Source organism: Acanthaster planci, linkage group LG02 (assembly GCF_054643075.1).
Source record: "Acanthaster planci isolate LZ-2023a linkage group LG02, COTS_SCS, whole genome shotgun sequence".
NCBI classification, from domain to species: Eukaryota; Metazoa; Echinodermata; class Asteroidea; order Valvatida; family Acanthasteridae; genus Acanthaster; species Acanthaster planci.
The window spans coordinates 808,134-823,256 of NC_141778.1; the positions used below are offsets into that span (position 1 = coordinate 808,134).

The 15,123-nt window shown below is 40.2% G+C and overlaps 1 protein-coding gene across 5 annotated transcripts in view; it reads left to right on the forward strand.

The window, feature by feature from the left end:
* The window catches only part of LOC110989890 (oxidation resistance protein 1-like), a 56,039-nt gene that overhangs the window by 23,632 nt on the left and 17,284 nt on the right, over window positions 1–15,123 (forward strand). For 4 of the 5 annotated variants that reach the window (XM_022254580.2, XM_087132317.1, XM_087132300.1 and 1 more), the window contains 7 exons: window positions 3,670–3,749; window positions 5,748–5,855; window positions 9,276–9,350; window positions 10,310–10,576; window positions 10,935–11,119; window positions 12,118–13,214; window positions 13,826–13,852. In XM_022254580.2, the coding sequence (XP_022110272.2) occupies window positions 3,670–3,749; window positions 5,748–5,855; window positions 9,276–9,350; window positions 10,310–10,576; window positions 10,935–11,119; window positions 12,118–13,214; window positions 13,826–13,852 (1,839 nt within the window). The remainder of the gene's footprint in view (window positions 1–3,669; window positions 3,750–5,747; window positions 5,856–9,275; window positions 9,351–10,309; window positions 10,577–10,934; window positions 11,120–12,117; window positions 13,215–13,825; window positions 13,853–15,123) is intronic. The other variant, XM_087132308.1, reaches the window with a different exon arrangement.

The following is a 15,123-nucleotide window of genomic DNA, read 5'->3' on the forward strand; positions in this document are numbered from 1 at the left end:
CCCCCCCCTCGTTGTCAAACGTCATCCTCTCTCCTCTTTCCCTAATGACGTCTTTCCGAGATAGGTCTGTCCATCTTCAGAGGCCTGCTTTCAATAAGTGGTGGGTATAGACCTTTCATAAGTGCCCCTGTGTAGAAACCTGTCCATGTTTACCCAGAGTGGAAAGTATACATCCCTGTACGTTTACATTACATCAATACATTACATTAAGGGGAGGCCAATCTTCAGCTGTGGATAAGCCAAATACTCCAATGTAGATATAAACAGTTTTATTTTCCCCTGGGGGGTTGGATTAACATTGATCCAGTCATTTGCACAGGGTGTTAATTTACCAAGATGTGGTACCACCTACAGTACTGTGATACTGCTAAGTTTTTATTTTTGTGCCTTTCAAAATTTCTTTTTGAGGGGAGGGTGGCAGATTTCAATGTAGAGCACTAGACTTTGATTTGTGCTTCATCTCCTTCGCTGAAAGTTGGTAAACATTCAGCCACCTGTGTACATAGTAGCACATGCATGTTTTGGATAAATTCTCGGGTTTGTTCTACACCTTCAAAATAAGTAAGCAAGTTTGTGGGGGTTTAGCGAACTTGAATCTGACTCCTTGGAGACCAAGACCATATGGCTTGTTTCGGATCATGCACGTACAGTTGGGTCAAAAAGTTTGCATACACTTGGTAGAAAACCAGTTTTCCTCAATTTTCCCTGTTTGAAATAGTGTTGCCAACTTTTTTTTATGAGGTCAGACAAATTGTATCTCAACTTAATTTTCATAGTGTGTACTTCAATTAAAAATACTTAGAGACATTTATTATGGTTCAAAATATTAATTCTGAAAAATAAATTTGTGAAAATTTTTGAATCTACCCCCTTACTGCGGCTCAAAACACTTCAGAAAGTGGTCCACTGCATCTATGAGATGTGACCCAAAATACAGAAAGTGGCACTTCACATTAGGGCTGGAGAATGTAAAATTTTTATTTGTTTGTAAATATACCGGTACATGTGTCAGTATAAATCATACACATACATTTCTGGGTGTTTTTATTTGACGCATGCACCATGTACATGTACATCAATTAGAGACCCATCTTGCCTGTCCTTATGAAAAGGAATAGTTGGTAGAAATGAGTGAAGTTGTGAAATTTGAGGAAAACTGTTTTCGTTCTACCAGGTGTATGTAACCTTTTTGCTCCAACTGTATGTATGCACATTCATGTACAGGAGTACATTGATTAAACAGATGTTCTCATTGGTTGCGCTCTAAAGGAGTACATTGATGGAACAGATGTTCTCATTGGTTGCTGTGTGTGTTACCGCCCAGCACCACAAACCACGCTGCCACAAACTACATTGTATTCATCAATTTACAAATGAAGCTAAATATAGATAATTCATCAGGTTCTGAATGTTCATATCTGCTTTTTGAAATGTGCGGAACTTTTTCAGAATTCCGTCTTGCATGGTAGAGGTAGTTATAGTAAACCCAAATCTGGATTCTCTTGTCACACCTCTAGAAAAATAAAAAATTATAAATATCAGTGTACATGTAAGTAGGTCAAAAATAATTGGTCAAATGACACATACAGAAGACCTGTTCTGTATGTACTGTATAATGCATGTACAATACTACAGTCAGAAACGCAAATGTGTGTATGTATACTGTACATGTACTTCAAAAGTTAGTTTGAGGAGGTGTCAGAAAATTGACGTGAATGAATTTCTTGTCAACTTTGCTCTTCGTGCAACCAGCATCCGTTGAAATGTTTGGAAGCTAAGACTGTAAATGTCTCACCATCCCGAAATTATCAGTCCCTGTGTAACAGCTTCCTTGTCATGGACTTTGAACCATTGTAAAGTACATGTAATTGATTCTGCTGTTGAGTGGATGGCAGTCTTGTGTAGTCCAGAAAGGAAAAAAATCCACGCAGAACCTACATTTGTCTTATCGCCGATAGGAATGGTAACAGATTATGTATTCAGAATTCCTTTACATGTACATGCAAACTGGAACTCACAAAATGTTCAACAATCGTGATAACTTACTCATGTTGAGACTATATTTTGACCGATGCTTCTCATAACATTTAATGTTCCATAATGGTAGCATGAAATTGTGCATTAAAATCCTGATATTTGTATTTGTTTTACTTGAAGTGTGTCTGTGGGCTTGAATACAGTATGGGTACCAGTGAACAATGCATACTACCGGTAATTGTATTTGCCAGACTTTTTATGTATGATGTACATGTATGTGTGTTGCATTGAGGAAATGGTTGAAGGAAGTGACATATCTCTCAATGTACCGGTACTGTACCATTTTTAGTCATCCAAACCCTGGACACGCTTACACCCTCAATTTAGCATTTACATGTACTGTAAATGTTGTCTGCATGCCACTATCGGTACATCCTTGTTAACCTCTCCCTGAGCTGCAGAAACAAACTCATGTTTTCTTACCCTTACTGTACAACATGGTTTTGACAACTTAATAATATAGCACCAGAAAATTCCACAGTTGTGGTTGTGAAAAATGAAATCACACTCAGTACAACCAGTAGTCGCCAAATCAATCAGTGGTAACTTGAATTTACACGTGCCTGGGTACAAAATGGATTTTCAGTGTACATTTGTGGTCTGGGTGACTCATTAGATTGCCAAATACTCCAGGATTGTTTGTTAAGGTCGTGACTTTGGGTCAAGGCAAAGGGTAACATCTATCCACTTTCAAGGGACTATGCTTTATTTTATTTCTGCATTGTATTGTTCATTGTGGAAGAGAATGGATGCCAAAATGCTTTCAGTGTGTATATACATGTACATGTAACAATCTACACATACATGTACAATGTAGGTAAGGTCAGCTGCTGTTGTCTGCTGGGTATGTCCATGTAGCCTCCATGGTATGTCATACTGTACAATGTAAATGTACACACTGTACGTGTATTGCAATTTCACATGGAAGTACTGATGTAATTTACCAAGTACATGTACGTGTACCTGCATGCGGTGTTTCCTAAACTGTAGTGACTGTACACGTGTTGGAAACTTTGCTTTCTGACACAAGTACATGTTCAGTGTAAGGAGTTTTTTCTCAGTTCTATTGACTGGTGTCATGGAGTAAGGAATATGCTCTCAACCTACTACTGAAGTGTGATGAATCTACCTGCCAGTGTTGCCGTTCAGTGCATGTGATTGTTCTTAATGCACATTTTCCAGGAATCTTTGCTTTCTTACTCCATTTTCCCCTGACATTTTTGCAAGGAACCTTCTTGAATATGCATGCACCTAACCTTTGATGAGACATAGATCCCATCAACACTTTGTTCACAGGTGTTATGAGCAACTTAAATACTCTCTCCTGAAGCTGTTCAAATTCCCCTGCTGTAAGAGGCTTAGGTTGTGTCCAAAATGGGTGTCCGCAGCTATGGCTAGGTCCATTGTCTGCACTTCTTTGCATATTTCCAGTGGATGGAGTGAAGACCAGAGACCTACAAGTTCTTTTAACTTTAGACGATAGATTCAGATGTAGCCGTATTTCATGAAGCTGATCATTTTCTTCCAGCTTCAAGTTCATCTTGTGAAGATAGCTAAGCCACTGTACAGTAACAACCATTCTCCCAGTCAGGAGTTGTACCACTTTTACCTTGTTCATCTTTTCTTTTCCAGACGCAGAAGATCTACCTAAGAAAGACACAATGAGACGAAGTCCACTCTTCAGCCAACCCAGTGGAACTTTACAGCACATTGTAGGTCTTATCCTATTGTCTTTTTTCATACTGGTACTCAATCTTAGAATTTGTTTAGGAATGTTTTGGACCTTTTTCAATTCATTCCTAAAGTCACCCATCACATAATTTTAACAAAACCTGAGCCTTCCATGACATTGTTTTGGGTATCCCTGTTACTATGTTCCAAAAAAAAGGATACAAAGTTTTCATTCTCTTCCAAACGATGTTGTTGATGTCTGGGAAACAGTTCAGTAGTTTATCAAAAATGATTTTTCCAAATGAAAGATGGAGCTCTAAATTTTCTGACCAGCAAACCAGACCGTGACAGTATGTATTGTTGAACTCTCCACATGTGGTCGGTACGTGCATTGCTTGATCTAGTCACAGGAAGCTGATTTGTTCCAGAAAAATAAATACACTGTACCTTACTCATCTAAACTTATTTTCCAGGCACTTCACTTGAACATATACATGTAGATAAAATTTGGAGGAAACAGTGGATGAGAATATCATACATCATGGGCTGTTTCGTTTGGCATAGTTGCCAGGTCATCACAGGTCAAATCAAAGATTGCAGATGTACACAGTACAAGTACTGGTTGGGTGTTTTACAGAGCTTGTAAACACACACACATACATTGACGTATACATGCAGAGTTGGAAAAGACAACAGTGCTCATACATGTAGTAGAATTTGAGGAAAAAGCCCATATGTGATCCACTCAGTGAAAATGAGTCACAAGTCGCCAGAGCCACTTTGTGAATAAAAAGTCCTGAATAATTTTGCACAGTGTAAATCAATAGGACCCCACAGCATTTTTCACCATGGAGTATCCACTTTCATCAGGATACCAAACTGAGTGATGCATGTACATCAAAACAAAAAACTCAATTTGCTCTTTCCAATACAAATGAAAACTCAAAAAGTGGCTCTGTTGACTTATGACTCATTTTCACAGAGCAGGTCACAGTGGAACGCTGCTATAACGAACAAGACAGGGTCCATGCTAAATGTTTGGTACAGCAGTCGTTTGGTATAGCAAATTTAACTGCCGAACGTTTCGTTGCCATGTTAAATAGCGCCCTCTCTTGTCTAAACGAAGTGCACCCTCTTGTAATACCTTGGTTTGCTGTTTTTGTGATGTTTTGCCGTTGCATTCAAGTTTAAGGTTTCTAGAAATGTATCTGTTAATTATTTTTGTTTTTTATTTAAACTTGAGTCAAAAAATTGATATCAAGTTTATCCTAAAAGTTGTGAAACTACCGCTCAGGATCGATCTCTGATGCATGCTGTGGCGAATCTCGGTTGATTTGTGTATCAGCGGCACCCTCTTTAGACTATTGTTAGTGTAATGCCACCGTGCGCATACGTGCGGTTTTCTTCCGCACCCGATCATGTGGAGTCGCAAAACCAGTGTAAATTCAATACCATTGACAACTAGTGGCTTTCCCTTCTAATCCTTGGGGAAATAATGGCCACTTGTCACTTTCCAACATAAAAAAACACCGACTGTTTTATCATGTTGACATTTGGGAATTACAAACGGCGACTGCATAGTGTTCGGTAGGTTCTGTGCTCAAATTATTGGGAGCCAAGGACGATGTTCGGTACAGCCAAATATTCGGTATAGCAGTGTTCCACTGTACATGTTTGGTATAAGATGAAGTCTTTGTATTACATTGTATTAATGGTTACTCCTGTCACTTGGCAAGCCCTTAGGAGAAGCTTTTCTTTATAAATGTACAGTGTATTTGCATCCCACGCATGTACATCTCATACAAGGTGATGCATAACTGCTTGTACATGTGCACCATACCAATAGTACACGCACATCTACGTACTGGTATTCATGCCCATTGCAGCCTCTTTAACTGTCTCAATGATACCTCTTGACTGCCCCCTGTATTTGCCCAAAAGTGCAAGTGTATTGCACCTGAGATACTGAAGTGACCATACATACATTGCATTCCTTTTAATGCTTTTAGCACCTGCTTTCCTCTGTTGTACATTAACAGGTGGCTGGAAATGACACCCTGGATAGCATAGCCCTTCAGTTTGAGTCCACACCTACTCAGCTTATGCGGTTGAACCATCTCAGCAGTCGCATGCTGTTTCCTGGACAGGTAGGCATCTTTATAACCCTCCACTAAGGATTCAGGGTCATTTCCCTGGACAGGTAAGCATCTTTGTTGCCATGCCCTAAGAATTCCAGGCCTTTCCCCTGGACAGGAAGGCATCTTTGTAACCATCCCTTAAGAATTCCAGGCCATTTCACTGGACAGGCGGGCATTAATTTAACCATCCCTTAAGAATTCTAGGCTATTTCGCTAGACAGGTGGGCATTAATTTAACCGTCCCTTAAGAATTCTGGCCGTTTCCCATACCTTGAGATCATTTCCAGCTTCAGGCTTTCATTTCATATTTTGTGTTCACTGGTATGTCTCTGAGACTGATGCTCTATAGGGGTAGATTTTGTGGTGCAAGAAAATCAGTTTATTTCCAGATTTTCCACTATTAAAGGTGAAAGGTATACGAATGTTTTGGGGTCATTAATAGCATTTGCCAAAGACAAAAACTGAGATTTGAGAAATATCACAGGTTGTCAAATTTTGGGAGGTTTTGAGAAAAAAACTAGAAAAAAGGTCAAGCTACACAGAACTTATCATTTACCAGTACAACATAATTTTTGTCATTCCAATTTCTTGTCTCTTCCATCTGGCCCAAGATCCAGCTAATTGTTGTTAAAGTTTCCCTTCCACCACCTCATTTGCTTTCAAATGCCTCATTTTTCTTCTAGCATTCACATGTAGCCCCAGCAGCGGTTTTAAAAATAAAGCACAACCTCCCATCTTCTGTCGGTTTGCCATCAAGGGGAAAAAACTAGTCTTGATGTTAGCCTTGGGTCATGTTTGTGATTATCGCAAAAATCAGAGACTCTGTGGCCACAGATGGAATGGTTCATTTGTGTCCAGAATGCCCCAAGGACCGGCTCATGTGTACACATGGCCAGACACTTTGGAGATCATTTGCTGCAGGGTTTGGTTCAGTTCCATTCCCTCAGCAAGCCAGTCAGGAAAACTTTCAAATGAAAAACAAGTACAAAAACAAATTAAAACAAGATTAAAGAGTTGCTGTCCATTCACCAAGGGATTATTTTGAGACAAAATATTGCAGATGTTTTAATTCACATGCATGGCTTTCCTGTGAGGTTCCATGGTGTCACCAATTGAGAATAAAGTCTCTAGCTGATTTTGAAATGCATCAGGAAAAACGTTATTTTAATCTAGGAGTGTGGAAATACACTATCACACTTGGAGCTGTTAAACAACAGCTTCGTGATCAATTTTACAGCACTGTTTCTTTGTACACGTACTTGGGAAGCAAACCAGCCTTATGAACCCTTTTTCTTAAATTGTTTGTAGTTTTGAGAATATGTTAATGAAGAAAGAAATATTCAGAATTGAAAAATCTCTAGTTTTAAGCTGTTGTAGCCTAGTTAACACAGGGATATCCATGAATAGTCTTCATGTCAGTGCCAGTTTCAAGCAGTAGCTTTCCTCCCTGGCTGTGTTTTAATAAATCGCTGAAGAGGGGTATTTACTGAGGACAACAGTAATTGATGGAAGTGGGTAAATACATATACATGTATGCACCCCTTCCACATAAAACACCTCTTTGAGATTTAATACACAACCATGGCTAGATCCACACACAGATCATTTTGAATGGAAAATACAGATCACTATTCTCTCTGATGTGTGAGCCTGAAAGCCAATACCATCAGCAAACACTTGGCAGTGAAAAACATTTCTGTAGTAGAAAATGTGTGGGCTTAGTAGACTCTGCCATTGGCTGATTTTTGACAAGACAACTAAGCATCAGGTTGCAATGGAATGATAACATTCTATTTCAAATGGTAGTGGATGAAGAGCCCGCATGTACATATGAAAAAAAAAGATGCTTGAAATTTGTTTGTTTATTCAGTGCTGAGATGTGTGTTTCTATGACAGTTGTAATGACTGGTACCAGATTGAAATGAAGCTGTACATCTTTAACTTTCGCCTTGTGTCCCAGGTTCACATCTCACCTTAGCTGGTACCGGTATGTTGATTGGTTGCAGTCCATACTGAATTCGGCAGATTCCTGTGTGTGGGATTATTCTCTCACATCTTAAACTGAGCTTTTCCTCATTGTTTTCTCTAAACAAAATAAAGTTGAGAAAAGAAAAAATTGCTTTTATGTTGATCGGTGTGACCGGTTGGATGATCTTCCTCCATATCAAATTATAATATTTGAACAAATAAAGCAGATTAGTTTCCCTTTGTGGCAGATGAGCTGTTATTCTGACATCTCAAAGTCTTGCTGGGCATAACCCGAGGGACAGGATCAGAAGAATTAATGAGAGTCAGAGAAGGCCTGAAAGAGGAGCAGATTTAATGCTGGGTTCATTCTTAATGTCAGAGTAGCGGTCATTTTGTCTTCAGCCAAGGATCTGTCTCTTGAAATTGTGAATCCTTCCTTCAAGTGTCCTTTTACCCCCCCCCCCAAAAAAAAACATCAAGAGGAAAATAAATGAATTACAGCTTTCTTCTTTTCTGACAGGTTGTAAGGATGACAAAATTTTGTTTTTCTAGAATAGATCTGCTGTTTTTTTTGTAAAGGTCAACAGAAGAATATGTGCATTGTGCCACTTATTAATGGTGCTGCTATATGTTGCTGTAGCACATTTGGTTTCTAAGGCTAAAATTATAAAATTTCTCTTGAATAGCACTGGAAGGTAGGGAGCAAAACAGTTGTATTGTGGTTTCTGCAGATCAATTTGTGATAAACTCAGGAGAGACTGTGTTTCTTCAAGCCTTCCAATATTTTCATAACAAAGGAATTCATTGTGCCCATTTTAAGGGTTTTCTTTGTCACAGAAGAGGTGTCCAAGAATAGTAGTCTGGATTGACTTTTGCCTCTAGCCTAGTTTTAGCCATGCTATACCTCAATCCATCCGTGTTCAGGGGATCACTACATAAGCCAGGCTTGCTGTGTGACCATGCATCTGTCTTTGAGTCCTCCCTAAAGGCTATGCATTTACAGCTATTTGTCCCTCTTGGCTTCAGTCGATGTTTGCTGAATTCATGAATTTCTGTGGCATTTCCAAGTTGCTGATGTCATGTTCTCTTACTTTGACCAAGTCAAAACATTCCATCCCAAGGCACTGTTAAGAAATAGCCTGAATCTTTCTGAAGTCTGTACTGATTACAACAGCAGTGAGATTTCTCAACAGCATCAAGCAATGGTAGCTAGACTTTTACCATCTTGTATCTTTCAAAATATTACCCTAACAGTCCTCAATCCTTCACCTGTTGGAGGACTGAGGACTGGTAGGGTTAAAAACACCAACACTGCATGCAATATTCTTCCTCTAGACAAACAATATTTTGCTTATAACTGGCTTATGACTGAAGAGATACATGTACGTTGTACATGTACATAAGGAAATATGTAAATAAGGAAGTATTATTGCAGTCAATTTTCTCTCTTTTTTTCTCTAGATTCTCTATGTGCCCGATCCTGATTCACCTGAGCCTCTCTGCTTGAGCCCTTCCTCAACAACAAAGAAAACATTTGTGAGTTTTCCTTGCTGTAAAACCAATGCAGTTTCTTTCTCAGCACAGCAAACTTTAGAACATCTTTTGGAAAAAGGTGAAAGGTTCAACTCACTTCACCTCTTTTGAGGTGGAAAACCTGACACAAACATGTACATGTATGTGTTTTTTGCCAGTAATTTTACTTCATGTCAATAACCTACCTAACCTGCATATTTACTTCCCTTCAAAACAGCCAGTTTGGAAACATTAAGCTGGCTGAAATTTACACATCACAAACTATCTCAGATATTGGCAGATATTACTTTCCAACATCCTCGACATGCCAATGTGGAGGGATTTGGGACAAAGAAATTGAAACCACACGTTACAGTAAGCTCAGTACATTTCTCTTATATATTGAAATGCAAATCTTTGAAAAGGTTGTCATCAATATAGTTTAATAATGCACAGAATACCTCTACTTATGAATATTTATGACATTTTTCATCAGTATTTATAATGCTTGTATGGAAAGGAGAGAAATAACAAACCCTAGGGGTTTGAATGAGATTGTAGGAATAAACTAACAGTCAAGGAAGATTGAACACCACCTCACAACCACAAGAGCCTGCAATTCATCATGAATAGTTACCCCCTTGAAATTGTTGAGACACAAGCATGGGACAGGAAACTCAGAATGAGGAAATATGATTCTGTTCAGTTCTTAGTCTTGTTACTTGTATCACTTCTGGACATTTTGGATTTACAAATCAGAAAGTCTGCCTTTCAGTTTCAAACCCTAACGTAATGGTTTCAAAATTATTTGAGAGATGCCTATGAAATGAACATTTGGCATCCTTTATAAGAATATTTTCTTGAGAAGAAAGGCGCAGACATACACAAGTTAATTGGAAAGCTTCAACACTTATTGTATAATTGTTAAATTGAATGTTTACTGAATTCCTTTCATGTAAGAGTGACTTTTGTTTTTGATGAAGGACCTCCCTGTGGTAAGTCAGAAAGCAGACGTTCCCAAAGTCACCCAGACTAAGACGAGCGCCAATTCCAGACGTTTCCATCTCTTGAAGTCCAAGAGTAAAGAGGAAAAGGCATCAAGCTCCAGCAAACGTGGTCGGAAGTCTCTGCTTCGCTATCAGACCGAACCAAGGCCAGGCAGGGTGATCCGAGACCGCTCACAAGATGATGATGCAGAAGAGAGCAAAAACTTCTTGAAACTGAATGTCAAGTATATCACCGATGGAGAGGTTGGTCATGGTGTAGTTAGCTTTCAAATCCATCTCAGGATTAGAATAAGGTTATAGACTTCAAAAGGGACAGTGTAATCAATTTCATGTCAATGTGCTTTCATTTAAATGGGCTGAATGCATTTTGGAGGACAAAGAATGCTTTCCTTCCTGCATCTTTATATTTTGCAAACTAAAACAGACCATGGGACATTGGAAACTAATCATGAAGCTTTTGATGAAACTAAAGGAGATTAACCTACATTTAAAAAAAAGGTCTTGATAAAAAGAGCTGTCTGTGTAATTAGGCATAATGACAGTGATCTCCCTTGATTGCAAGATTCCAAATTCACTTGCCCAACAACTCTCTTGTTTCCAGGGTGTGGTCAGTGGTACCATGTTGGTCACTCCAAATGCCATCATGTTTGATCCTAACGTCTCGGATCCTCTGGTCAAGGAGCGGGGGACGAGTCCCTATGGTGTCATCACACAGATGGACACAGTCAGGGGAGCGGCCATGTACCATGATATCTCAGCCATGAATCTCAAGACCAAACAAGAGAGGTAATCATAACTACTCTTCTCAGTGACTTCACTAAAATTAAGGGCACCTACTTCTGTGCACAGTGGGCCCAATTCTTAGCTGATATTTAGTGTGTTAACCAGTTCGGACCGGGGCATTTTTCAACGTTGAGGATGCTGGGCCGGCATGACTATCATTTTTTCCGTTTTCAAAATCCTTCAACAATTCATCATTCCATTTAACAGTCGTTTATAGCCGCACGGAGTAATCTTCAGGCACTACTCTAAGTTGACAGGTGACCTTCATTGACACCCGAATATTTCAGCCAGGCCTGCAGCCTTGTAAACAGAGCCCAGATTGTGCGGTGTTATACAGCTGTCTTTTGTTCACGAACCTGGCTCAGTGCACTGCTGACCTCTTTTCAATAGGGGCCAGATTAGCATGCAGCGGTGCTGTGTGGCTCATCGCTGCGGTGGTGGAGAGCTTTTGTCCCCGGTGGTAATCCGCTTGCTCTAAATACCCCAAACCCTGGTATACGGTTTCAAAATAATGCTGGATTATCACCACTTTTGAGAGTGAAAAATGCCGGTCATGCCCAGCAGCCTGGTCTTTTGTTCGGAGTACGGTCTTTTGTTACAGGGCCCTGTTTCCTTTGTCCGAGTTCGGAGACCCCGGCCACACATATAAACCATACGGCTCCGATCCCGGAGTCCCCGGCTGGTAGTGGTTAATACGATTCAAATAAGTTGCACTGGACGGGGGACAGCAAGGGCCACTCCCTTGTTCATTTCCGTCTGAAAGCACATAAAAAGCCCCCCAATGCTTTGTCAGCCCTCAGAAAGATCTTGAAAGGTTACATGAAAAATTCTAAACATTTTGGCCTTCCAAAATAAGTCCCCCCCCCAAAAAAAAACAATTTGGGTTCTGGATCTGACCGGATGTGATTCAGTGATAACTTGTCAGCACACCACAAGTTTTAAGGAAGCATACTCATTTCAAACTCATCTCAATGTCACCGTATGACTGTTTTGTTTTGCAGTACTGAATCTGTCACTTGCCCAGTCTACGTCCCTGAGAATGCCAAAGACGGAAGTAAGAAACTATCAACATCCAACGATCTGGCATCACCCACCACTGATACCCACACAGATACCATAACAAATCATGCAAAACAGTCCCAACCCGACACTGTTCTAAGAACCATCTCAAACCTGAGCGATGGCTTTGTGCATGTCGTTAGTGATGTAGTGAAGACTAAACTGGCTGGTGATACAAAGCAGGAACTGAATCAGTGCACCTCCATCCCAGAGGGGGACGGTAATGTTGAAATGATAAACATTTCAAATGAAGGAGCACAAAAGGAGGATTTGGAATTCCAGAAACAGGGAGATGAAATGATCACAAACAGTAATGATCTCAGTGGAAGCACAAATGAAGGGGACACTCTTGTCCCCCAGAATAACAGTAACGAAGAGATGATTGTCCATGAAGACTTGAAACTAAACCAGGATACCCAAGAACTTCCTGAGAGGCATTTAACCAATGGAGATGATTCAACATGTAGAGGGAGCTCCTCTGTGGAGGCAAGCGATGACACTGAATCTCAAGATCAGGTCATTCCTTCAGACTCTAAAGGATCCCTCCCTGACCTGGTGGAATCAGCCGAACAATCTGTCAAAGACAAGGAGTCTCCTACAAGTGAGACTGGCTCTTTGTCAGGTCTGCCACCAGCAGAGTTGACCAACTGCCCACATTGTCATGGCAACATGACCACTACTAGCAAAGTCTGCAACTCTTCCTCTGAAGATTCAGCACAACTCCAAGACACTCAAACAACAGGGGACACAGACATGCCCGGTTTTGTCGACTTCTCCTCTGGTATCTTCATACGTGAGTGTAAGCGATGCACAGCGGTGCCAGACATAACTGAATCAGTACAGGATACCAGCACAACGGAGCAAGAGCTACAGGCCATCCAGGCTGAGGGACGAGAAATTAGGAGGCAGAGTGACTTGCTCTGTGAGCTTCCCAATGAGGGGAGCAATAACGTGCATCCCCAGGAGAATGATCAAGTCAAGAAGTCTGAAGATGTCAATAAGGAGGTGGTGCTAGGCTACAACAAGACTAACTTTGAAGGTAAGATCAAGCATGAAAACTATAGACTTCCTGTAGTCTGACGTCAGATATTGTGTATTTGGGGATTTTGTTTTGTGGTTGATGATTTTTTTCTTTAATCTTTGTTTTTTGCATCTGCATAACTTAATAAATCCTAGATATTTAATGCTGTGAAGGAAGACTTCATGAGTATATACAGTAATCAAAAAGCATTAAACTGTGCTGAATTTTCTGACAACTTTTAAGCAGGTGACCAGTGGTTCATTGCACCAAAAATGGAGTTAGGATTATTTTATCAGTCGTTAAGGTTATCTAGTGCATGTCTTTAGGTTCCAATACCTGTAGTTTTCTGCTTTCTGGCAGAAGGAAAAAACCAGCTGTAGTCATCTTTATCATTTGAGAAAGTTTGTTGACCATGCTGGTAATAAACTGACGGATTTGGATCAGTTTGATGGATTATCAAGGCTCAGGCAGTAGCTACCAAACAGGTGTTAATCCCATTCCTTTTAGAATTTGTAGAAAAATTCTTCCCATTTCTGTGACCCTAAATAGTGCATGTGCATGCACCAGTCATGTGACCACATTCTGTAGCAAATAAGGTTGAACTCTGGATTTTCTTTTCCAATTTTCAGTCCACTGCAAAGACGCAGGTCCATCTGGTAAGTGGGCACCGGTGTACATGTAGTATACATACCTCTACAGTATGTATGTAGAATACTGTAGAGGGATTTCTACATTGTGCTCATGTCTCTTGATATTTGTCTGGGATAACTGTTTGGTATGCACTGTTCCTGGAAAATCCCTAGCTTTCTTGAAGGCAATTATTTGGGGAGAATAATGCATGCTTTGATCATCTTCATCGATAATGAACCAAGTGCACAGCGGATAATCTGTTCACCCGGGAAACAAGTCAAGCCTTGATTGCCACTAATTTGCCTAATCAAGTTCTCCTTTCCATGAAATGATACCCTGCAGCAAGAATCCATGGTGAAACTGTCAGTAGGTTGTTGCCTCCAACGTATAACCCTGTTTGTCAGTAGAATAGTTTGGCTGTGTACAGTGTGCTTTCTTCTACAAAAAGCTAGAATTAAACTAAAACACTTTCAGTCAAACAGTCCTTGGGGTACAACACTGGAGTCAGAACTGCTACGGTAAGAATGATGTCCAAGTACTGTGGTACATGTACATAGAACAATTATTGCCGGTAGTTTTTTTAGGGGTCCATGGTGTTTTGTACACCTGAGTGGGCAAATGGCACTTGAGGCGGGGCTGAGGGTGCCATTTTGAATTGTGTACAAGATCATTAAATATGCAAACGTGATATTGGCACTCGGGCAGTTGTACAAGATGTCATTTGGGGAAATTATGGTACAGCTATCACCAAGCAGTCTGTTGTATTACTGATATTGTTGACTTGCACTCCTGAAATGGTGACCTCTTCAATTATCATGTTACGTCTGTATACAGTACATATTCATCAAAATCTGGCATGCAGCACATGATGCATTTCATACTGTCTGTGCATGCTACTATCTCACTATACGTCTTCATTTGTGTTCATGTACAGTACATGTAGGTGTGAATTGAATACAAATTTGTATGCAAAAGGCAATTACGGTAGTGTACATGTATGTACACATACATGTGTCTTGTCAACTGATCAGACCGCCTACATGTACATGTGTCTTGTCAACTGATCAGACCGCCTACATGTACATGTACATGTGTCTTGTCAACTGATCAGACCGCCTACATGTACATGTACATGTGTCTTGTCAACTGATCAGACCGCCTACATGTACATGTGTCTTGTTACATGTACGTGCGGAGAATGCAAGGCAGAAGAAAAATCAAAAGACGGGAATCAGGACACCAAAACATACGAGCAAAGGACAATAAAGGAACTAAACTTAAATCAGCCAAGCAGTAA